At 39.8% G+C, this 26,939-nt stretch overlaps 1 protein-coding gene across 1 annotated transcript; it reads right to left on the bottom strand.

Annotated features, from left to right (window-relative positions):
- Positions 1-1,795: 1,795 nt before the first annotated feature.
- Positions 1,796-12,449, bottom strand: LOC125403658 (melanoma antigen preferentially expressed in tumors-like). The gene is made up of 4 exons (XM_087902769.1): positions 12,334-12,449; positions 4,599-4,898; positions 3,072-3,662; positions 1,796-2,328 (listed from the first exon to the last, which is right to left on the bottom strand). Exons 2-4 carry the CDS (start codon positions 4,886-4,888, stop codon positions 1,815-1,817), a joined length of 1,395 nt encoding a protein of 464 aa, XP_087758895.1. The 5' UTR covers positions 4,889-4,898; positions 12,334-12,449; the 3' UTR covers positions 1,796-1,814.
- Positions 12,450-26,939: the final 14,490 nt, after the last annotated feature.

The raw sequence follows: 26,939 nt of genomic DNA, 5'->3' as shown, positions 1-26,939 counted from the left end.
AGTCTCATCGTCATGAAAATCCCTAAATGATTAAAACATTTTAAAGGCCAAATTCTGTAGTCTTTGAAAGATATGAAGATTGCCTATCTAACTGAAGTATATCTCTACATATCTAAAAAAATCTAACTAACATGATTACAAACTTGACTATTATCGATCACTATCCATTAACAACCTATATTTCCTAATTATACATTACATTTTTTAAATTAACTGCACAATCACAATACCTTAATCACGATCAGAAATACATACACATATAACAAGATTGATTTGAAATTTATATCAATAAGGAAAATCAATACCAATGCAAATTATTCATATCTATATCATATCCCCCTTTAAATGTAAATAAAGATTTAAAACCTGGGGGCAGAGGCCGACAGGTCTCTGTGAGTTTAAGATGTGGTAGCATACACCTTAATCCCAACACTGAGGAGGCAGAGACAGGCAGATATCTATGTGTTCAAGGATTGCCTGGTTTACAGAGGGAGTACCAAGACAAAGATACACAGAAAACCTGTCTCAAAAAACCAAATGTTAAAAGTAAAAATAAAAGAAATAGAGGTTAAAATAAAGCCATGTAAAGACAAAAATATACAGAGAATCTTGATACTGTATGTTATTATGCTCCCTTTGAATTGTTTGAATACTGAGGAAGGAACATCAGCTATTAAAGATATTTGCTTATAAACGCTGTTGCATTAATCTAAGATAGGTATTTTAAAAATACCTTGACTTCAAAATTGAACTCAAAAGGTATGTTTCTTTGGAGAAGAGATTTTGCTTTTGTTTCCATTGGAAATGAGAGACTGGTTTATTCTGAGTTAAGAAAACTCAGGTTTGATCAAGGAAGACCACCTGAAAAATATCCAGTAGGAACAGATGGCCCAGATGTCTGAGTTCTATATCCAGAACAGATTCAAGGTGCTGCCTGAGATGATCAAACTTCACAGGATACTCCAGTCAGGACTTGATCATAACTCTAAAATTTTCTTAGGTCCCCATAAGATTATCAGGGCTCCCAACCAGCCAGAAGTAGCCTGGAATACTGTGCCTACATTCCCCCAAAATAAACTATGGATATTTTCCTTTGTTTAAAAAAAAAAGAGGGGGAAGTGGTGTGGGAGAATTGTCTGTATTCTGTCAATCATGTTTTAAATAAATGCTGATTGTCCAGGCAGGAAGTATAGGTGGGTCAACCAGACAGGAAGTGGATGCGGGATGATGAGAACAGAAGAATTCTAAGAAGGAGAAAGCCCATTCCCCAAAGTCCTGCCCAGACTACCGAAGAAGCAGGATGTGAACTGTCCCACTGAAAAAGGTACCAAGCCATGTGGCTATCATAGATAAGAATAATGGGTTAATGTAAGCAACAAGAGCTAATAAGAAGTCTGAGCTAATGGGCCAAATAGTTTATAAGTAGTGCAGCTTCTCTATGTGATTTCTTTGGGGATAAACTGCTGAGGGAACCATGCAGGACAGAAACCCCAACAAGCAGGCCCACATGTAACAAGTAGGTAAGATGAAACATTATCAAAAACTATAGTCAAGAGATACACAGATTCTCTACAAGCCTTCCATTCTCTTGCAAAATATTTGGTATAGAAATCAGTTACATTCCTACAATTTTACCTGTATTTTTCTATAACATAAGAACCTTATATATTTACTCTACCAGATCAAGAAAAAAAAAAACATTCAATACTTAAAGAAAATGTACCACAGTGAAACTGTTGAAATTATAATTTATTTTAAGAACATTTCATAATTAAAGGATATGAATCCAGGTGAAGTTGTGTTGGAACATAAATTTATCCAGGGTAAGTAAACCAAATCATGTCGCTCCTCCCTGCCTCTCGTAGCATTTGTTTCAATCGTGCCTGCACATTAGCCAGTTTCTGACAATCTAAAGTGTCCTGGATGGGCCATCTCCCATAGCAATGCACAGGGATAGGATAAATCACGTATTTAAGCTCCATCAAGGGTGTTAAGTGCTCAAGGAGTCTCATGAGCATGGGCATACTAAGAGGATTTGAGGAAAAATTGAGCTCTTGCAGTTGGGAACAGTGACTTAGTGCTGGGATGACACCAGCAACAATAGAATCTGTTAAAATGCACTGATTAACTGCCAGATGTTGCAAGGTGCCAGAGATTCTATACAAGAGGTTATAAAAGGGCTCACAATCTTCCCAGTACATTGGATTACTGCTGATATTCAGCAGCTTTAATTGCTTGGCTTGAGGACACTCAGCGAGAAACTTGAAATCATTGTAAGAAAGTTCACAGAACGTTAGATGTAAGAAATCCAAACTTGTTGGAAGGACTCTGCAGGGAGAAAACAGAAAAGTGTTTCTGAAAAATGAGGACTAGAAGGGAACTATATCTGTGAATCTAAAACAAACTGTTTTGCACAACAACATCAAATGATGTGAGCTTTCATACACTTAATGTACTTGTAGGTCTGTGAGAGATACATTACCACCCTGGAAAATACTATTTTAACCTTGACAATATGTACAAAATACTCTTATAAAGTTGTGTGAAAAACTTAGTGAAAATTCTATCAACTTAGGAAATACAACATAACCAAAGGGGGAGCTAGTTCACCTGCTCAAACGAGAGAGGACAGAAGGAGCAACCAACTGGAACCTCCCTTTGGCCAGTCTATAAATGAGAGCCTCTCCAATCATGGCCTGAACCTTGAAGATTTTCCTCATGATGTGACAATACCATCTATGGGTGCACTTGTGCCAAAACTTAATGTCTTTCAATTCTCCCTCTTTATCACTTGATGATCAGAGGAGGGCTATATTTTTCTTTTGACCTTCATGTTTCTGAAATGAGCACAGTGCCTATACATGCCCACCTGACTATACTTTTTGTAACCCAATTTTTCTATTCAATTACAGAAAGAAACCATTCCATGTCTGTTTTTAACTCTCAGAAATTGGCCCTGCCAAGGAAGAAGGAGAAAGGGTTATGGGAAGTTTAGGTATATCTAAGAATTACTTCTCTCATCTTAAAAACTGGATAATATCGGAAATACTGTATGGACCCCATGCCCTTACCTCAAGGCAGTTTCCAGATGATCTGTGAGGACGAAAGAATTCAAACTGAGGTCATTGAGATGGTCCATACACCTAAGGTGTGAGACAAAATTCCGGAAGACTCTCCCATTCAAAGATCTACAAGTGATTCTAGACAGGCAAAATCTTCTCAGGTGTCCCACCTGAGCCAGAAGGTTGTTGACTTCAATGAGAGAACCCTGAAATACTGACAGGCTCATTAGACATTTGAGATTTAGATAGTTAAGAATGTTTCTCCTATCACCCAATTTATCGATTTTCAAATCTCGGCAACATAGATGCAAAGACCCTGAACTGTCTTCCACTTTGTTCAGAAGCAGAATCAAATATTCATATTCTCTTAGGGTGATACCACTAACAATGGAAATGTTCACTATTAATTCCATGGGCAGATTAGAAGGTTGAACCTCAGGTTCTGAACTTCCAATACTCTGCTGGGACTGGATCTTCAAGATAGAGTGCTCTGAGTGAACACAGGAGAACAAGCATGCAGGTGACTTAGTACCGATCTGAGGGCAGACGATCTTACAGCCAGAATCCTCCCTTAAATCTAGGATCCTCAGTTTAGGGCTCCTGTAGGGAAAAAAAAACACAGAATACTATGAGGCAGAAACATTAATGAAACCCAGCAGAATCAATGACACCATGTAATGACAAATATCATCTTCTTTTTCTTTTTGTCATTCCAAACACCAGCTATCAGCAAGATTTTGCTATGCAAATATTATATCCTGTACTGTTTTATGCAATCAATGAATTTTCAAAATGTCATGCTATGCCTGTCTTCATGAAACATCTCCATTATGGATATCTATCAACAGTAGCCTCTCTCACCTCTATTGCAAAATTAAGACCCTCTATAAGACATCAGAGTTTTTAAGAAAACCTCAACAGATGTACTAACTCCTTACATTGATTTTCAGCATTCACTATTAACTAACTCTGGAAGATTATCTGGTCTACACTTGCAGTAGGCTTCAGGACAAGGTTTTGCTCTCTTATCATACATGTATTATACTCATTCCTATTGATAAGCTGAATTCTTGGCAGTAACAACTGAATATGATGAGTCATGCCCTTCAGTTCAGTGTTTCTTATATGCTTAGTTTTCTAACGGGGAGACAAAACAGGGTTGAGCCTTAACCATTGATGTCCGTGTCTTCTTATGTTCATTCAATGAGGAGACAGCGTTGAATAAGACAACAACATTTATCACTAAACAGCACACATTATTTTTTTCTTTAATTTTCCACCATCCTCAGCATTCTTAACACTCGTGTCTTTCTTCTATATAATAATAACACCATAATGCAAATCCTACAACAGTGCCCTCAATGACATACATCCCATATTCAATATTTTAAGAAACTTGTTTTCAAAGTGACCTCAGGTATTGGACTAACAGTCCCAAATTCTTTATCAGTATTAGCATGTACTACCTTTGGAAGAGTAGCAGGCTGTGGTGTTACCTCCTTTGTCTTTGCACGCCTCTATTATACAGGGTCTTACCTAGATCCTGAATTCTGAACAGGCAGGAATTGAAGACATTCCAGCATGGCTGTCAGGAGTTCACGATGGGGTTCACGCACAGTAAAGGTGCCAATGTGAAGACAGGTAAAGGGCCAAACTTTCACCATTGCCTTCACTATATTCTTATGCACACCCTTGAAGGAGGCACAGAATAGTGGAACAAAAAGCTCCCTTGGGATCTCCTCAAGAGCATGAATGGCTGCAGTTTCATTACTCAGGAGTTGATGTATAGCAAGAACCAGGAGTGTGTTTGGTTTCTTGTTGTCCATCTTAATGAACCTGCATAAGGGCGAGAAACATTTAGAAAACTTGATAGATATCCACAGAGTCTTTGCAACAATTGTTGGCAATATGGATAGCTATTTGCAGAATAAATAGTAAAATAGCCACTTCTATTTGTAGATAAAGGAAATTGGTTTGTGTGTCTATTAAAATCTATTTGTATATGAATAAGCACATAACCAACTTTTCTACATAATTATAAACATATAAATAAGGATATGTGACAAAATATGAATAGAAATGAGCACTAACTTAGCAGAAGACTATTTTTGTTACCTAGCTACTGGACTCCTGATATTTGATCTCAATAGTATATAAACAATCACCAAAAAAAGAATAGATCTATAAAAAATCGATAGCATCATTACTAACATGGAAATAGAATATACTAAGACATCAAATTAACTGTGATTAAAGAAAAAGGAAAGACATTATACCCCTGAATATATTGATATTTTGTCTATGATCTATCAAGTAAATCTTACCTAAAGATTAGAGAGAAGTCAACCACTAGAGTGCTCTTAACTCAGTGAAATGTTCAGACTGAAAAGAGAGTGAGTTCCTGTCTCATTCTGCCGCATATTACTCTCTAGCCTTGGTATTAGAGGCATGCATTGCCACTGCCTGACCCTATATGACTAATTAGTGTGGCTTCTGGGAACAAAGGTGTGTGCAACCACTGCCTGGCCTGTAAGGTTAACTAGTGTGGTTAGCTCTGCAGTCTGACCTTCAGGTAAGCTTTATTTGTTAAATTATCAAGAAAATATCTTTATAAGTGACTTGTCATATTTGGTCACCTTTGTCGCATGTACAGACATACCAAAATTTCAAGAAATAAAATGGGCTGTGCTGTGGAGCAGTTGCTGCTGCTGGGCGATGATGAACTGAGAGCTTTGGCAACCTGGAGAATGACGACATGGTATTGTCCTTATGTAGTTTATTTACAAATGCAATCGTTAAGAAATAAGGTTACGAGTGCTGAGTAGGTCTATCCAGAGGTGAGTGTGTACTAGCCGGGGCAGACTGTCCCGGGAGAGCACAGCCCCCCCCCCTCAGTTTCCGCAGCAGGATCTTCGGTGTTCCACTGGAATCTTCCCTACCCCCACTGTCGCCCTTTTGTCTCCTGTGTCCTTGGAATACCAGCTGTCCCTATTTCAGTGCTGAGGAGTTCTATCCAGAGAGTGCTGAGGAGTTCCATCCAGAGAGGAAGAGATGGGCAGGCAGCAATGCAAGAATTCCTCCAACAACCTGAAAGGCGACATGACATCACCAGAATCCAGGGATCATGAAACTAGAAGAATTGAACACCCTACTCCAGAAGAAATATAAGAAATTGACCCTAAGCAGAACTTTATGAAAATAATAGAGGAACTTAAACAGGAGGTGAAAATCTGCCAGAAAGAAATGGAAGAGAATTATAACAAAAAGTTTGAAGAAATGAGTAAATCTGTAAATGAAACCCTGGGAAACCAAGAAAAAACAATTAAACAGGTAATGGAAACAGTTCAAGATTTAAAAACTGAAATGGAGGCAATGAAGAAAACACAAACCGAGTGCTGGCTGGCTATGGAAAACCTAGGTAAATGAACAGAGACTTCAGAAACAAGCATAACCAATAGAATGCAAGAGATAGAAGAATGAATCTCAGACTCTGAAGACACCATAGAGAAAATAAACGCTCTGACCAAAGAAAACAGCAAATCCAACAAATTCTCATCACAAAAAATTCAGGAAATGTGGGACACAATAAAAAAAAAAAAACAAATCTAAGAATAATAGGGGTAGAAGAAGGAGAAGGATTACATATCAAAGGCCCAGAAAATATATTCAACAAAATTATAGAAGAAAACTTCCCCAATCTGAAGAACAATATTCCTATGAATGTTCAAGAAGCATACAGGACACCGAATAGAGTGGATCAAAAAAAATGGCACTGGGTCTTGTTTCGTCTGCATGTACTGGCTTTTTGGGATCCTAGTCTGTTTGGAAGCTCACCTTCCTAGACCTGGAGGGAGAGGGTAGGAAGTTGAACTTCCCACAGGGCAGGAAACCCTGACTGTTCTTAGGAATGGAGAGGAAGGAGGAGTGTGAGTGGGGGGAATGGGAGGGTATTGGGAGGAGGGGAGGAAGTGGAAATTTTTATAAATAAATAAATAAGTAAATTAAACAAAAAACAAAAAAAGAAATAAAATGGTTAGAGTCTTCAAACTGATATGAGCTTTTAGTCAGAAATACTAGTTACAATATAATCTTAAAATACAAAAGATATATCCTACAGATAAAGGGAGAACCACAGTTTAAGTTTAATGAAGCACCTCTCCCATTGATGTTCAATTAAATACTACATTCTCTCCTATATGTGAACCATAAGGGACCTGCCACCTGGGAAAATGGTGGTATCTCGGCATGGGTTGTTGCCTATGAACATGTCAGGGTCTGTGGTCCCGCCACAGTCAGGGTCTCTATTAATGTCTGTGACCCATGTTGCCACCAAAGAACTCATAGATGTTTGGGGTCTGGGCCGCAACCTAAGGCCATGAGGGTGTCTGAGGACTTTGCTTCCACCAGGAACATTCTGATCTTTACAGCCTATGCTGACACTCACGGCCATGGTGTCATTCAGGTCAGGGATGCTGGCTAGGGTTAGACTGGGGTCCTTCTCCCTGCATCTTCCAGGGTCTGGGTTAATGTTTGTGGCTCCTGATCCCACTGAGGGCCAAGCAAATGACTGGGGACAGGTCAGACACCTCAGAGAACAATGGGACATGAGAATCATGATGCTGCCAGGGCCTTACTGATCTGGGTGTATGGTACTGCCATCTGATGCCATAAAGATGTCTGTCACAGTCTGCTTCCTATGGCCATGTCTAGGTCCATGGTCCTGCAGCAGCTGGGATCTGTGATGATGCCTACGGCCCACGTTAGAAGAAGGGATCATTAGAATCATGCTGTGTTGAGCCAGGACCACAATTCACTGACCCTGGGATAGCTGTCTCTGCCCCTCACTGGACACTACAGTAGGGGAGTTGGCCCTACCTCTCTAGGGAGAGCTCACCCCAACACAGGTAAAATGCCACCCACTGCCACAGGTGTGCACCTCACCTGAGCAGCACACTATAGCTGACCCTGTGGTCAGGAAGCAAGTTTGCTGACCCTAAAGTCATGAGAGCAGGAGTTCTGATCCTGCCTCCTCTCATCTGTCACATGGTGGCATGGGTGAGAGAGAGAATGATGCCCTTCTCCCTCACCCATTACCATCTGAGGCAGGTAAGAGAACTGGCCCTGGGTTACAAGAGTGGGAGAGCTGGCCCTAACCCAAGCAGCTGCAGTGCAAGAGAGAGTGGGCTCTGTTCCCTGCCTGGGCAGCACACTAGAGCTGACCCTGTGGTCTCGGGAGAAAATGAGCCAATCCCAAGGACCTGAGAACAGGATAGATGTCCCTGTCTTGCCTTGTATGTCCCCTACAGCAATCAGCAGAGAGGGTTCTGCACCGTACCTGTGCAATACATTAGAGCTTGCCCTTGTGGTGTGACTGTTGGAGACTGGATCTGAGGACCTGAGAGCAGGAAAATTGGCCCCTCTCCATGCTGCAGGCTGCATTGATTGAACTAGCAGAGGCAGTGCTAGAGAGCTCACCCAGTACTGTTGAGGAGGGAAAGAAGGTAGGCTGTCCAATCCAGCCACCTCTCCTTTCCCCACACCCAGGCCCAGAACCATCACTACAACTAAGCCCACATCAACAGCCACCTCAACATCCATCTATGAAATTCTGGGGCATATGAAGGGGACAAACTTACAGATCCAAAACAGTAGGATCTCCACAACACAGGACAGTATTTGGATACGTAGGAGGAGCACCAATGAGGGCCCATTGTCAGTGGTCTAGCAGAGGCCACAGGCCTTGAACCAGACCAATGAGCAATAGCAATGAACACAAGATGAATGAACTAAAGGGTAAATTGTGTGACTTAACGTGTCATACTAAAGTTTCCACAACAAAGTTCTTCTCTATTTTATTAATGTATATTATATTTTGTTTTGTTTCATCTCTCTGTTTGTTTTTTCTTCTAAATTTGGTTTTGATTGAGAGAGTTGCAAGGACAGAGGACAGATGTAAGTGGAATAAGAGATCAGTGGGGAGAGAATGCATGATGTGAAATCTACAAAGAATCAATAAAGAGCAATAAAGCAAATGACAAACAAGACATTAAATAATCTCTATGGAAAAGTGATGAGCTCATAAAATTAAAAGAGTAGAAACACTCAAATACAAACAATAATATGTGTTGAACACTTTCACCAAGGAAGCAGAGTGCAGACCAAGATTTTAAGAAGTGATCAAAAACCCTGGTACAGAGAAATAAATCAGAAACACAATTTCATGCACAGTGGTTAATTTAAAAAATTTATCATGCCTAGGAATAAACCTAAATGATTAGTGAAGTATTTAAACAATGAAACATGAAAACATTGAAGAAATTGAAAGAGGCGCTAGAAGAGTAAAAACTTTCCATTCACATTCATGAAAAAATGACTATGTTATTGAATGTAAATATATAGATGCAAAGCAATGTCTTGCAAAATCCCAGTTCTATTTATCTCAAAGAAAAACAAAGTCCCAAAATATAGAGATGAAAACAAAAAATCATAAGTAGCCATAGAAATGCTGGAGTTGCCACAATATCTGTTCTCAGATTACACCATGGAGATAGCAACACAAAAAAATTCTACTGTAAGAATCGAGATATGCATACCCCTGGGATATAATAGAAGACTCAGAAGTAAAACTGTACAGCCTCAATCACTTATGTATTTCTAAGGGAACCAAAAAAACAAACATTGAGGAAAGTTGCTTCAATAAAAGTACTGATAAAATTGGCTAACTAAATCTAAATGGATGATCATTCATTCTTGTCCCTCACTCCTCCAAAACTAATTCAAAATAGATCAAGGATACTAATTTGTGATGGGACATACTGACATCTCTGCAACAAAACTTGAAGAAAACATTGTAACTTGAAAAAAACATAGCCTTTATTCCCAGCAGGCAGAGGCAGGTGGATCTCTATGAGTTTGAGATCAGTCTGGTCTACAAGAGCTGGTTCCAGGGCAGATGCTAAAGCTAAAGAGAACCACGTCTTGAAAAAGAAAAACAAAAGCAAAAACAAAACAAAAAGTTAAAGCATGATATAGGTACATCATAGCCTTACTAAAAAGAGACTGGAAACAGCTCAGAAAGTAAAAAGGATTCATGAATGAGATTGCACGAAATAAATAAGCTTCTGCAGTGCAAAGGAAATAAGTAACTGTGACAAGGCAGACATCAGAATGGCAACAATGCTTTCTCACTATACATCTGACATGTTTAATATCTGCACTCTATAAAGAACTCAAAATCTACTCACCAAGTTCAGGAATCACCAAATAAAAGTGGAACATGCACTGGGCAGTTCTCACAGGAATACAAATGGCCAATACCTGGATTCAGTATGCTAACCTTATCTGTTAGATAAATGTTCATGAAAAACATACTGAAATCATACCTTCTCCAGTTAGAGAGAGGAAAATCAAGAGAAGAAATAAGAACAAATGCTAAGGTGAATATATGGAAAAGGAAGAGATACACAATGATGTTGAGAATGTCAAGAAGATAAATATAACATGTGTTTTCTCATATTCAGTATTATACTTAATACCTATTCACACGTATATGTAATATAATATAAACAGACAGACACATAGATAGATAGGTAGGTAGGTAGGTAGATAGATAGATAGATAGATAGATAGATAGATAGATAGATAGATAGATAGATATACATACATATAATGGTCCCTTACTTAAATTGACTTGATTATAATCTTTTGTCTTCCACCCATCTTCCTTCTTCTACAATCCCTTTACTCCACCCAATCAGTCCACATTTTACTTTTCTTCAATATATAGATTATAAGTAATGCAATATACATATATGGTGCGGGAGAATTGTCTTTATTCTGTCAATCATATTTTAATAAAACGCTGATTGGCCACGCAGGCAGTATAGGTGGGAAAGCCAGACAGGAAGTAGGAGTGGAGTAAAGAGACTGGGAGTATTCTGGGACACAGGAAGCCCTGAGCCACTCCTGCGCAGGTCACTGAAGAGGCAGCATGTAACTTGCCCAGCTGAGAAAGGTACGGAGCCATGTGCTAAAGTAGATAAGGATAATGGAGTAATATGTGTCATAAGAGCTAATAAGTAGCCTGACCTAATGAGCCAATCAGTTTATAATCTTATGGAGTCTTGTGTGATTTTCTTTGTTGCTTGCCGGCTGTTGGGGTACTGGGCGGGACAGAAACCCCAACAAGCCGGCCTTCGTGTTACACATATATGTGTGTATGTGTCATAAGAAAATGCAATATTGCATGCACTACACAGAAATTTTAGTGAGACATATCTAAATTGAGAGGAATTTGGAAAATATCCCTGACCAAGAATCTTCAAATATATTGAATTTCCGTAGTCCAGTGAAGACTGAGGAATTGTCCTCCTAGAACTGACTATGGAGAAATGATGACTAAACTCACTGAAGTATCTTGAATGGAATCCTGGAATGCAATGACAATAGTATTTGAATAGATCATAAAATTCAAATATGTAATTAACTCATTATCACTTCAGCAATATAGATCTCTTTGATTTTGGTAATTTTTAAGTCTGTAAGTTGTATATACTAGGCAAAGTCGGGTGAACATTTTTTTCTGCTCCTAAAATCTTTGACTAATTTAAAGGATAATAATAGGTCATGTTCTGAGATACACAACTATAATACCACCGTTATGGATACAGAATCAAGGATCATAAAGGTCAGTGAACCATTACATAGCAACAGTGTCTGACAAAGTTCCAATGCATTTCCAAAGTTACAGAGCTCATTATACTAAATGAAATCACACTCATCTATAACAGCTATGAAAGATAGGTACATGACCATGTAGCAGATCTTTAGATGTAAAAACCAAGTTAAAATAATAATTGTAGAAAAAAAACACACATCTACACAATTCAGTCCTTACAGTTTTAAAGGACTCACATATAAAAGACATCTCAGCATGTTATACCAGGTTGAGGAAGAATTCCATATCCTCATACCAGAGCTGTGGAAACGACAACAAGTCCTTCTCAGGAATATAAATCTTTGAAGAGGAGGAGGAAGAAGGTATGGAGAACATTAAGGAAGGAGTAGGGAATAGTTAGTCGCATAATTGAAGCTGGCACCACCTCAGGAGAAGACACTATCCCCCCAGAAACAGCCACCACAAAAGGTATCTATGATACACGCAACCGATTCTGAGCCACTGAGCGATCATTCACGAAGTTCACAGATTCATCTCTCCACCCTGGCAATTTAACTTCTGTTTAACTTATTAAAAGAGACTACTGCAGTTTACCTATGACTGAAGGTCCATTAAATCCTCTGATTTTCAATGTCCTCAACAGTAGCAGCCTTTCATCCTTCAAGATATATTTGCCATGGTGGGGACTCCAGACTCTACTGCCCGCAGCAAGGGTTCCTTCTGCTATTTAAAGCAGCCGCTGGAGAATTCTGATTGGTTCATCGGACGTCAGCTGACTTGTCACAATACCCTTTCGCTAAGCTGAACCATGGGTTGCATTGCCAGCAGGACCAGAGTATGTGCCCATCCGCCTCCCAAGATAGTCCTAGATAAGAACATTCTTTATTAAAAAATAAACCCATGATTAAAACAACCATTTCCTGGCTACGGTTTCTACCAGGTCCAGTCTCAAATTCGGATATTGAGCAGAATTCGCGGGCACATTAGCAAAAGTTTTTCATTTAAAACTCAAGAAGCACTTACTGCAAACCACCTAAACTTATCATTCTATTTTCTCTTAACAAAGAAACTTGTCAAGGTGCCTGTAGTCCCTGCCATGATGAAAATGAATGAAACCTCTGAAACAACAAAGTATATCCAATTAAATATTCTTCCTTCTTTGTGTCTTAATTAGGATTTATATAGCTGTGAAAAGACACTATGACCACAGCATCTCTATAAAAGGAAAACACTTAATTGAGATGGTGACTTACAGTTTCAGAGGGTCAATCCATTATCATCATGTCAGGGAGCAGGGCAATCAATGCTCAATTAGACACGCTGCTGGAGAAGGAACTGCTACATGTTGATATGCAGGTAACAGGAAGTAGGCTTTCTCACTGGTACAGTTGCTTGAGCAGAGGCGACTTCAAAGCCCATCCCCACAAAGACACACTTTCTAAAGCAGGGACACTCCTCCTCCAACAATGCCACACCTCCTATTAATGTCACTCCTTTTGGAGCCATTTTCTTTTTGAAAATTTATTTTTATTTTATTAACATTTTTTATTTCACATAATGACTGTAGTTTTACCTCCCTCTTCCTCTCTCATTTCTTCAACCCACCCATATCTACGTCCCTCCTTATCTACTCCTCCTCCATCTGCATTCAGAAAGGGAAAGGCCTCCCTTGGGCTTGAATAAAGCATGATACAGTAAGTTGATTTAGGACAGACCTCCTCTCCCTGCAACAAGATTGGGCAAGGACACAGTTAATAAGACAAAAAAGGCAGTCTACTGAATGGGAAAAGATCTTCACCAACCTCATATCAGACAGAAGATTGATCTCTAACTTATATAGAGAACTCAAGAAACTAGACATCAATATACCAAATAATCCAATTTTCAAAAAAAGATACAGATTAAAACAAAATTCTCAATAGAAGAATCTAAAATGGCCAAAAGATACTGAAGGAAATGTTCAAAATCCTTAGCCATCAGAGAAATGAAAATCTAATGACTCTGAGATACCTACCACCGTGCTCCTGTCAGAATGGATAAGATCAAAAACAGCAATGACAGGTTATGCTGGTGAGGATGTGGAGTAAGGGGGAAACCCCTCCATTGCTGCTGGGTGTGCAAATTTGTACAGTCACTTTGGTAATCTGGTGGTTTACCAGAAAATTTGGAATCAACCTGTAATGGCATTTCATTGTATTTTAATAAATAAAGCATGCTTGAAGATTAGAGATTAAAATGGCTACACTGGTCAGCCTTATAGACCAGGCAGTGATTACACACACCTTTAATCTCAGTAGCCAAACTAGTCTGCCACAAAACCAAGCTGTGTATGCTTTTAATCCCAGTGGTGCATGTCTTTAATCATAAAACTAGAAAGGATTATGAAACAGGAGGAGACTGCTTTCAGAAACAGTCTGATTCTGAGATTCCTGGAAGCAGGATTGCCATTTCAAACTGAAGTCAAGGTAAGAACCAGTGGCAGACTATGGGGTCACTGACAGCAAGACTAAAATTTATCCCTACTACTTGTGCTGGATTTTTGGAACCCATTCTCTTTGGAGGGAAACTTGCCTCAGGCTAGATATACTGGGAAGCACGTTGGTCCTGCCTCAAAGCAATGTGCTAGACTTTGGTGACTTTCAATGGGAAGCGTTACCCTGTCTGAGTGCAAGGGGGTGGGGTTGGGTGAAGGCGAAGGAATTTTTTGTAGGGCGGGAAGTGAAACTGGGGTGGTATGTAAAATCAGAAAAGATAGGTTTTTTAAAAAAAAATAAAGAAATAACTAATTTTTTTAATTAATTAATTTATTTGTTTATAAAAATTTCCACTTCCTCCCCTCCTCCCCATACCCTCCCATTCCCCCCAATCCCTCTCCTCCTCCCCCCCACTCCCTCTCCTCCTCCCTCTCCAGTCCTAAGAGCAGTCAGGGTTTCCTGCCCTGTGGGAAGTTCAAGTCCCTCCACTCTCCCTCCAGGTCTAGGAAGGTGAGCATCCAAACAGACTAGGATCCCAGAAAGCCAGTACATGCAGACAAAACAAGACCCAGTGCCATTGACAATGGTTTCTCAGTCAGGCCCCATGTCAGCCACATTCAGAGACTCCGGTTTGGTCACATGCTCATTCAGTCCCAGTCCAGTTGGCCTTGGTGAACTCTCATTCGATCAGTCCCCTTATATCAGAGGGTGAACTCCTCCCACACGGTCCTGATTTCCTTTTTCATGTTCTCCCTCCTTCTGCTCCTCATTTGGACCTTGGGAGCTCAGTTCAGTGCTCCAATGTGGGTCTCCGTCTCTATCTCCATCTATCGTCAGATGAGGGTACCCTCTAGTCCTGCTTTTCTTGCTCACGTTCTCCCTCCTTCTGCTCCTCATTTGGACCTAGGGAGTTAAGTCCAGTGTTCCAATGTGTGCCTCTGTCTCTATCTTCATCCATCGCCAGATGAAGGTTCTATGGTGATATACAAAATATTCATCAGTATGGTTATGGGCCAAGCCAGTTCAGGCACCCTCTCCTCTGCTGCCCAGGGAAAAATCTGGGGACCTCTCCTTGGGCCTGGGTACCCCTCCAGAATCAAGACTCTTGCAAACCCTAAAATGGCTCCCTTAGTTGAGATATATACTTCCCTAGTCCCATATCCATCCTTCCTCCCCCATCCCATTCCCCAAGCCATCCCCAATCCTCCCCCTCTCCCTTCTCTTTAACCATCTCCCCTTACTTCTTCCCCCCTACCCCCCATGCACCCAAGTTTGCCTGGCAATCTTGTCTACTTCCAATATCCAAGGGTATAACTATATGATTTTCTTCATGTTCATCTTCTTATTTAGCTTCTCTAGGAACAACAAATTCTCATCACAAAACATTCAAGAAATCTGGGACACAATAAAAAAACCAAATCTAAGAGTAATAGGGATTGAAGAAGGAAAAGAACTGCATATCAAAGGCCCAGAAAATATATTCAGCAAAATTATACAAAAAAACTTCCCCAACCTAAAGAATGATATTTCTATGAAGATTCAAGAAGCATACAGAACACCAAATAGACTTGATCAAAAAAAACCATCCCCTCGCCATATAATAATCAAAACACAAAACATACAGATTAAAGAAAGAATTTTAAGAGCTGCAAAGGAAAAAGGTCAAGTAACTTATAAAGGTAAACCTATCAGGCTTACACCGGACTTCTCTATGGAAACCATGAAAGCCAGAAGATCCTGGATAGAGGTACTGCAGAAACTAAGAGAACATGGATGCAAACTCAGACTACTATACCCAGCCAAGCTATCATTCACTATCAATGGAGAAAACAAAATATTCCAGGATAAAAACAAATTTAAACAATTCGTAGCCACAAATCCAGCCTTACAGAAAGTAATAGAAGGAAAATCGCAACCCAAGGAATCCAACAGTATCAACACTCCCTACAATAACTCAGACATCTAGCGACCCTTCACAAGCTCAACTAAAAGAAGGGACACATACAAACTCTATTAAACAAACAAACAAAAAATAATAATAATAACAGGAGTCAACAACCACTGGTCATTAATATCACTTAATATTAATGGACTCAACTCACCTATAAAAAGGTACAGACTTAGAGATTGGATACGAAAACAGGATCCAACATTCTGCTGTTTACAAGAAACACACCTCAACCACAAAGATAGACATCTATTCAGAGTAAAGGGTTGGGAAAAGGTTTTTCAAGCAAACGGACCTAAGAAACAAGCGGGTATGGCCATTCTAATTTCCAACAAAATTGACTTCAAACTAAAATCAATCAGAAGAGATGGAGATGGACATTTTATGCTCGTAACAGGAACAATTCATCAGGAGGAAGTCTCAATCCTGAATATCTATGCCCCTAATATAAAGCCACCCACCTATGTAAAAGAAACTCTTCTAGAACTCAAGGCAGTCATCAAACCACAGACACTAATAGTAAATAAAATTTTTAAAAAGGTAATTTAAAGAAAATCAAGGAAATGGTCCCAAAAAAGATAGCTGATTGCCCTATTACATTCAGGATTGAATGGGTAGAACAAGAACAAGGAACTTATTTACTTAGTTATATTCAGTTGCCTTTTAAAGAATGCTTTGGGGGTAAATATTGGCTGTTTTAACTTTTTATTTAATTAAATTTTAAAGCACATTTAAAGCATCTTAAATTAATAAAATATATATATATTATATTATGTTATATATAAAATAAAATAGATCTAAGGAGTTTCACATTAGACTGAGAATATTTCTTTGACTTTGCATTATGTATGCTGAAATAATTGAGAGTGAATATAAATGTATAAAATCATGACATACAGCAAACAAGCACTTATGATTTTTTTTATTCCTTATGTTAATTCTGGACATTAAAATATACACATCTAAGACTTGACATAAAACTATCATGAGCAACATGTATTACATGTTTTTTTTATTATTATTCTCTTGCGTATTAAATCTTTTTCCCTCCTCTCTCAGCCCTCATTCCAGTCTCACCCCAACTCCCCTCTCCTCCAGTTTCACCCTTCTCTGCCTCCCTTCAGAAAAGACCAGCCCCCAGGGACATGGAGCACATATATCATAAGAAGCTACGCTAAGACCAGGCACATATCACCACAGCGCTACTGCACAAGAAAACCCAGTAGGTTGAGCGGGGTCACACAAGTAAACAAAAGTCAGAGACAGGCCGGGCTTCCACTGTTAGGAACCCCACAAGAACACCAAGCTACTCAGCTATCACATACATGCGGAGAACCTAGGTCAGACCTCTACAGGCTCCCTGATTTCTGCTAGTTCCCAAGAGTCTCAGTCAGTTGATTCTCTTGTCCATGCTTTCTTGCTGTCCCTGATCCCTCTGGTTCCTCCAATCCTTCCAGTCCTGCTTCACAGGACTCTCTGAGCTCAACCTAATGTTCGACTGTGGAACTGCATCTGCTCCCACCAGTTGCTGAATGAAGTGTCTCTGGTCTCTCTTTGATGATGATTCTGCCAGGCTCCAGCCTCAGAACACTCTGCAGGTAGGACAAGCTGTAGGCTGAACGTTTTGTGTCTGGGTTGATGTATCAAGAAGTGTCCTTCTACTTGTGGTTTTGTAGGGTTATAGGAGATGACTGGTTCAGGCTCCAGGTCCACCATTACCCTTTGCTAGGGATACCAGCACAGATTGCATGGAATTTTGGTTTTTCTCTGATAATTTTTTAATAAATAAATAATAGGGATGAAAATTTCCACTTCCTCCCCTCCTCCCACTTCCCTCATGCTCCCCCACTCACCCTTCCCCCTCCCCTTCTAGTCCTAAGAGAGGGCAGGGTACCCTGCCCTATGTGAATTCCAAGGGCCTCCCCTTCCATCCAGGCTTAGGAAGGTATGCATCCAAATAGACTAGGATCCCAAAGAGCCAGTACATGCAGTAGAGACAAATCCCAGTGCAATTATCATTGGCTTCTCAGTCTTCCCCAATTGTCAGCGACATTCAGAGGGGCCGGTTTGATCCCATGCTCTTTCAGTCCCCATCTAGCTAATGGCGAGCTCCCATTAGTTCAGGCACATTGTCTCAATGGGTGGATCAACCCCTCGTGGTCTTAACTTCTTTGCTCATATTCTCCCTCCAGCTCTTCAACTGGACCTTGGGAGCTCAGTCCAGTGCTCCCATGTGGGTCTCTGTCTCTATCTCCATCTTTCGCCCCTATGGTGATATTCAAAATAGTCATCAGTCTGACTACAGGACAAGGCCAGTTCAGACACCCTCTCCTCCACTGCTCAAGGTCCTAGCTGGGGACATCCCCGTGGACATCTGTGAACCCCTCTACAGTCAAGCCTCTTGAAAACCCGACAGTGCATTCCTTAATTAAGATATCTTCTTCCCTGATCCCATATCTGTCCTTCCTCCATTTCAACTATCCCACTACCCCAAACTCTCCCCAACCCTCCCTTTCTCTCTTCCTCTCCCCATCTCCCCTAACCCCCAACTCCCACCCCCATGCTCCCAACTTTTGCCTGGCAATCTTGTCTGCTTTTGATTTCCAGGAAGATATATATATATATATATATATATATATATATATATATATATCCTTTTCTTTGGATTCATCTTATCACTTAGGTTCTCTAGGATCACAAACTAAGTCCTTTGTTTATGGATAGAATCCACTAATGAGTGAGTGCATGCCATGTTCATATTTTTGGGTCTGGGTTATCTCACTCAGGATCATGTTCTCTATTTCCATCCATTTGCATGCAAATTTCAAGATGTCATTGCTTTTTACTGCTGAGTAGTAGTCTAATGTAAAGATTTGCCACATGTTCTTTATTCATTCTTCCATTGAGGGGCATCTAGGTTTTTTACAGGTTCTGACTATTACAAATAATGCTGCTATGAACATAGTTGAACAAATGCTTTTGTAGTATGATTGGACATCTGGCATGGAATTTCCATTGAGCTAGGTTTCCACCTCACTCCAAAATACCCATTCCTCTCATTTTCCTCAGTATTTCACCCTAGGTCCTTCTATTTCTACCACCCCCCATATGTGTTATTATTAGTTATCAGCTATTAATTTGGGTCTTCTCCGTTTCTACTGCCTTGGACATAGTGCTCTGATCCTTCACTGTTTCTGCTTACTGTCTACCTTCAGGCCCTGATGAGGTGAAGAAGGTTTAAGAGCTCTTACATAGGTGACTAATGTTCTGAAGCATCTTTGCACAATGGAAATGTCCTGTATCCCCTTGGGAAGATGAAAGGTTTATCAGAGCCACTTGAGCTGGTTCCAAAGTTTGAGGAGTCCCTTGCTCCAATGTGGACAGTTTTGCATCTCTTTGGGAAGACAAGAAAAATCTCACATCATTTTGAGCAGATGGCAAATGTCTGAGAGTTCCTTGGGTGGGTAAGGAAAGTCCAACAGGATCTGGTCACATATCAGAGACCCTGAAAATCCTAAGATGTTCCTCAAATGTTCTGGAGACCCTGGGACAACTGAATGTGTCCTCATACTCATTTCTATAAAGGACAATGGTCCTAGGGTCTTGTGGGAAGACAGGAAAGGTGCTATATCACCTACAGCAGAGAAAGACCTAGAGTTCCTTGTGTGAATTTGGGAATTTGTACAGCCCCTTGTGCAGATGTTCCATCGACCCTTGGGCTGAAAGTAGAAATACTTTTCTCTTTTCTGAAAATGAGGGGCTTTCTGGTTGTCAATGTGCAGATGGAATCAAATATAGGTCTCCTGAGCCTCACTGAGATAATTCTAGAACTCTTTGAATATGTGGCAAGTGCAAAGGAGTCTCCTGAGACAACATTGAAAGGACCAGAGGCTCTGGATAACCTGGTAAGGGTCCAAGAGGTGAAAAAGTTGAAGGAGAAATTTCCAGAACTGCCTGTGCATCTGACAAAGATCCTAGCTGACCTTCGAAAGATTGGGAAGTTTCTATTTTATTTAGGTAAGATGTAAAAGGTCTAGACACCTTTGCGTAGATGGAAAAATGGCAGCAGCCCGCTGAGTAGGTAATGAAAGATTCTTTTGCATATCATTTTCTGTTGAGAGTTCTCTGTTTAGGTGTGTATTCCAATTCTTTGATTATGTGGTTTTTTTTGATGAACAATTTTTCGAGTTCTTCATGTATTTTGGAGATCAGACCTCTGTCTAATATGGGATTAGTGAAGAAATTTTCCCATTCTGTAGGCTGTCATTTTGTCTTGCTGACTGTATCCTTTGCTTTATAGAAGCTTTTCAGTTTCAGGAAGTCCCATTTATTAATTGTTTCTCCCAGTGTCTGTGCTGCTGAGTTGGTTTAAAAGGGAAGTTATGAAAGTTCCTTTGTCAGAGGAAGCAAGACTCAAGCTCACTTTAGCAGAAGTAGATTGTTTAGGGCCTTTTGGGGAGAGGGGGAACTTCCTTGGCTGTCTTCATGAGAGGAAGTACATCTCCAGCAGACTTTAGTAGTTGTCAAAGGTGTTAAACTCCCTGTGGGAGAGGTATGGGACTTAATCCATTTTGGGAAAATGAGAAATCACTGAGCCCCCTTTTGGAGTCTAAGGTTTGGAACCCCCTTTGTCTGATGGTACCTGTTCAAGGCTCCCTTGAGGAGGAGAAGCTTGTCTAAAGCTCTTTATGGTAGAATTGGGGCAATTTGTGTGCCCTTTGCTATAGGATGGACCTCTGAAACCCCTTCTGGAAAAGGAGCCATGTTTGATTTTCCTTTCAGCAGAAGAGGGAGGTCTCTGGGATTCCTCAGGCAGATGTGGAATGTCCCAGATCCCTCTTTCACCGTGGGTTCCTCCCACAAACTTTTTGGTGGATAGGGATGGTTCCTAAGCATCTTAGGAATAAGTGGAAGATCCAAGAGTTCGTTTGGTGAGTGAGGAAGTGTAGGGCCCTGTCTTCCCTGTTCCTCGAGGCCAAAGCACAGAATGCAAGAATTGTTTATGCTAACCAGCTTAGCTTCCGTGCTCATTCTGCCAGCCAGAGGAAATTAGTTCAAAGCCTTGTTTCTGTCACTGCTATGATAATTTCACCTGCTAAGGAAGGTCATCACAGGCGCCCTAAATCTCCTCCCATCTGTCTGTCAGGGTTCCAGCTCGATACCCCCTACATGGAGGCTCCGGCTGCTGGTGCCATGTGGCCAACACCCCTCTTCTCACTCCCAGGTGGGAGGGGGCTCTCGTTCTCTTGCCTCCAAGTATATAAGCCTACGTGTGCTAAATAAAGTTGACATTTACTCTTTGGGCAAATGATGCGGTCTCCCTGTGTGTCGTATGTCTGTTTGCAACTCCTAGGATATTGATCCAGACTCGTGATCCGGTATGGGAAGCGCGCCCTGTGTCGGAGAGTAGGTTTCGCAGATAAGCGAGGGACAAGGAAGGTTATAGGGACCTTTGACATTGTTGGAGAAATTACCGTTCCACGTTGGTCAATGAAGAAGTCAGCAGCAGGTGGCCCAGGCACTGTGTCATCCTCGTTGAACTTTTCACTGGGGTCTCCAGCATGGTGTTTTGAAGACATTGCAGGTACTCTGGTGCTCGAGTGTTTTAATTCCATAGGTTATTCAGACAGAGTAGACATATCCAGACTTTTTTTTGCACCATCCCAGGTCTAGGCACAAAAGTTGAGGCCACTCTTTCTTGTGGCAGGTGGTAAAGCAGATGGTGTGGGGTCCTTGCTCAGTGGGGTTCTCATGTGCCCAGGCACCTCAAGATGAAGTTGAACTTGTCCTTTTTGATCTCTTTGAGCACCTTCAAATGTCCAGGACCTTCTTACTGAATGTACTCTTTATAAGAGTTCTAAGATTCCACAGATTTCCAATGGTGTCTTGCGGTAAGACAACAGCTAAGCAATATCCTCTGAGAGAGGCTCTCCTTCCTGAGAACTATGAACATGTCCTATAAGCAAAGCACATAAAACCTAAGTGACAGTTGGCCTCAGGAATCGATCACATTCAAGAGGCGCCCTTGGAATGGCTGTCCCCAGGCCTGCAAGGGACAGAGCTGAACTGTCTCAGCTGGCGGTTCTGCATGCACTAGCCAGGCAAACGTCCAAGCTTTCTGAATGAGGAGGGTACCAAGGACCCACTCTTCTTCTTTAGGGTCAACAGTGCTAGCTAGCCTGGTGCCCACCTGGCCAGGACTGATATTGTTGTAGGTGTAACATTATTGGAAAGGCAAGGGGTACTTGGGATACTGTGCTATCAGTTCCCTCATAGACCAGGAAATGATAATCTATCAAGAGGCCATCAGCTTTGCAGTGAGGTCTGTTCATGCCCCATAACTAAAGGAGAAGGGTGATCCAGACACTTGCTTTCTGGAGACTTTGGGGACCCACCAATCACTGCTTGTTTTGCTAGGGAAAGAACAATAATAATGTTTGAATAGAGCAGAGGATGCACATATTACAAATGGTAATGTGTATTTTAAACATGTCCTCTCCTGGGATTTTCTAGTAAATTGGTGACAACTTCTATGAACATCTTCCTGTATTCTGAAATACATCTCTAGACTGGTTAATAGTACTTATTGGTGTGCTATTATTACCTAAATAATATATATTGCTCAGAGAATGAGAACAAGAAAAATAATTGCCTTATAGTGCAAATGCGAATTGTTTTTTACATCCTTTTATACAGATTCAGAACACAAACACAGATGGACTCCCTAATGTAGCCCCTGTGGCCTTAAAAAATTTCTTTGTCTCGGTTTACATGTTGGGTGCTATAACATTTACATATTTGGATTCTCTTGAAAGGCCATATAATTACCCTGAAGACATAATATGGCTAATGGCTCATATTAGTGGCTCTGCATGAGCCATTCACTTTCATTCTTACATTGCAGCTGACATATAGTTTTACAAATGATTTTTGAAACCCTTAGTCTTCTTTGCAACATCACATTTATATAGCAGTTGCTATACTGGAAAGTGTAAAGTTGACGACACAAATGAAGATGTGATCCTACTAATAGAGAAACTTTCTTTGCTTGTTGCACTTTTTCCAATTTTACTTTGAGCATATTTTGTTCTTGTTGGACGACAGGCTTCTGTTTATTTATTTTGGTGTTATGTTTCTGATTTTTGTCAAGGATTTCTGTCTCTTTTTGGAAACACAGACAATAAGGCTTCATAAGCATTTGGTTACTTTTCTATCAACTTATTATGTACCTGTGCCATTGACTTAATGATTTGGCACATGCTTTGTCCTTGAAATTTTTGAAAGCTTCATCACTCCCTTTCTTTAACGCCAATTTGTCTCACTAGTTTTATTTTGTCTGTCTCCAGGAAACCTATTGTTTTCTGGGAGATAATGATTTCTTGTATAAATTTATAGCTCACTGTGTTTATCTGAATATTAGCACACTTAGCATAACTATTATACCTTCAAATCATTTACCTGAATTTCTGTTGGTCCCTTGAGGTCCTTGAAAACTTTGAATTTGCATGGCAGCATAACCCTTTTAGGCATGAAGAACTTGGTGTAGGCACAATGGACAGGAAATATGAGTATCAACTCAGATCATCTACAATTCTTAAGAATTAGATTGGCATTTCTAATGTCAGCACAAAACAGTTTTCTAAACTTAAGTTACAGTGACTATCTTTAGTTCAGATAATCTTGCAAAGTCAAATAGAGTAGTTTATACATATGTGAATGACTGACTGCTCTAAGAATGGTAATATTTTAAAAATTTCAATTTTTCACTTTGACAAAATTGTTCACATATAAGAACATCTTAGCAATCAAATTTGATAATGAAAGTAACTAATTGAATGAGACAGTCTTGTAGCATTTAACTCAGTAATTAATTTTCCTTTCTAAAGTGTTTATGTTACATTCAGTTTTCAACACTAAAGAAATGGTATCTACAGCAACCAGGCCTGTTCAGGTATCAGATGATTTAACATGTTCATTTGGGAAATGTTTTTCCCTGCCTAACAAGAATCCTAACATTGTGGGTACTCAGAGGCCCACCTCCACACTTGCACATAGCTGAGAATATCGGTGATGGCACCTAATAGAAGACCACTCTCCCTGCATCCTGTAAAAATGGAGAAAGCCATTTCTCAGAGAAAGCAAAGAAAAACAAAAGAGGGCCCTACAGAGAGGAGAGAGGATGGCAGGGAGGGAGATAGGTGAATTACAGACACACTATGCCCTTTCTGGCACTGCTTATGAACTCTCCCAGGATTAGATTTCAGAAATAAATAGCCAGAGACAGTAGTGCCCATGTGTCATTCCTACATTTTATGTAATAGGAATCCAGGAATGGATTAGAATTATGTAAGAAAACAATTAGATTGACAAGTTTGATGTGTGCAATGCAAACACAGACATAAGAGAAACCCTGTCTCAGAAAAGAATAAAAATTAAAACCAACCCCCAAATGTTGTCCTCTGTACCCTGTGTATACTGTTACTTAGGCACTCCATTTACATAGACTTTGTGAACACACACACCTTATACACATATGCACAAACTTTAATAATAAAATAACCTATAAAATGAATTTTACAGTTCTGAATGTATCAGAAGATGCCTGTAATCTCAGCATTCCTGCGATTAAAGCTGGGGACAAGACACTTAGTGGGAGAAAGAAAAAAAATGGATGAAGAGAACCTAAAACTATTCGGGCATCACATTTTCTTGTAGTATACATCAACATAAAAGACAAAGTTGTATGTCGAAGTTCTCTAGTTCCATGCGTGGTTCAAAGACTAAACCTGAACAAACTTTGTAGGGCTGCAAAAAGTTAAAGGAGGGCTGTTTTGTTTTCTATTTTTTATATTAGTTCTTTCCTTTATCATTCTAGACTGTAGATAAAACTTAAGATTACCTACGATTGAGTAAAAACAAAGTACAAAAAACAAAAGCCATGGCCGATGTGAACATATTATTCATCATGGTAAATAAAGTGGGAATTATATGATATGTAGCTCTTCAGAAACTATAAATTTTCAATAACTTTGCTTTAGAGAGTACTGCTTCAGGATGATTAACAAGAAATGCAAGAATACACAGAAATACATACAAATACAAACAAAGCTGTCATTTGCAAATAACTAGCATTTTGGCCTAGTTTTTCAATAGGACTTTTTCATCCTAGCCATGTTATGTGTTCTTATAAAATTTGGTATCTGAAATTATTTCTTCCATAAAAAAATAAAATTTAAGCTTCATTATCTTTTTAAGAGCCCAGGCAACATGTAACTCTATGACAAGATAGTTTTATGTTTACAAGCAAGGTGCTGGTATCTACAATGAGTGCTGTAAAATATTCATGAATATAATTTCTTCTCTAGTTCAAAAACTTCTAGTGTCTAGAATCTGGATCAGCAAAAATGTGAATGTCCTTTGGTGTGTGTCTTTCATCCCAGCAGTTGAGAGACTTAGGAAGAAGTATCTCTGAATTGGAGGACAACCTGGTCTACAGAATGAATGAGTTCCAGTATGGCCAGTCAGAGCTACACAAAAGAAACCATGGCTTGGAAAACTGCAAAAAAAGTGAATGGCCCTGAAATTTCATGAGAACTTGTCAATGCATTTGGAGAAATGCAGCTTTTTTGCTACCTTCGCCTTCTGTCCTAAAGATTCACCAAATTTAAAGTCCTTTTTGGGGGGAACAAAGCTATTAGTCTTCTGCACATATGTCTGCTTGCAGACCAGAAGAGGTCACCACATCTTATTACTGATCTTTCTGAACGATGATATGGTTCTTAACAATGTTATTTATTAAATAACATATATTGGAGTTCAAAAAATAAATAACATACCCAAAAAGTGCGTGTAGTTTTTACTGATATTTCCTTCACATTGGCAATCTTTTATCATATAAATGTAATCATACAAACTTTAGTTTTGTAGATGCATTTTCATATTTTATGTCTCAAAAATAACATTCAATATCATCATAATATGTGGGAACTATGAACAAAATTCTGCAACTTGTAACAATAATTTTGGTTGCTGATCTGAAATCCTTTATATTATCATTTAAAGTTTGAAGTAATATAGAAACATAATCATTTTTGGTTTTTCTTAGCTAGATCTTTAAACTACTGTTAGGATTATTTCAAAACTTACATAAATGGTTATTTGCTACATCCACGGCTGTCTCGCCAGTGTAGCAGAAATGCTGACTGGATGGGCAAATATTGTCGGAAGGATTGGGATTCGTGCTTCTCAGAGCTGTGTGTTCCTGGCGATTCCTTGGCAATCAGTTGTGGTGTAATGCTACCTGAGTCGCCATTAGTACTGACTCGACCTGGCTGTCCTTGGAGCCATATGTCTGTCTTTTCCCTTGTTTGTGTGTTCTTTGTGATTCTTGCATATTGCTAACAGATCAGACTATTCCAGGCAGTTGCGGATACAAACAAGACTGCTAAGGACATTTTTGAATTCTGCTTCACTATTAATTAAAGCCTTAAAAAAGTAGCCAGTTCTGGGAATTGCCAGAATCATCATTAGGACAATTCCTTGATGATGTGGAACAAAAGGAGTTAATTTTACTAGGAAAAACCTTAGAAGCTTTAGGCATTTGCCTGAGAAATATGTACAGTTGTAAACAGAAGGCCTATGAAACCTTTCTTGTGGGAAGAAAAAGACCTAACCTAAGCTGACAATATCTGAGCCTGAGAATTGAGAAGGGAGGAGAGTTGAAGTAAGTAATATAAAGTAAACTTCAGAGAGATTCAAGACTATGTATTAGAAATTTC

The sequence above is a fragment of the Myodes glareolus genome, chromosome X (assembly GCF_982192425.1).
Source record: "Myodes glareolus chromosome X, mMyoGla1.1, whole genome shotgun sequence".
Lineage (NCBI taxonomy): Eukaryota > Metazoa > Chordata > Mammalia > Rodentia > Cricetidae > Myodes > Myodes glareolus.
Note: the sequence above shows the minus strand (reverse complement) of the source record. Positions and strands in the feature narration are given on the sequence as shown.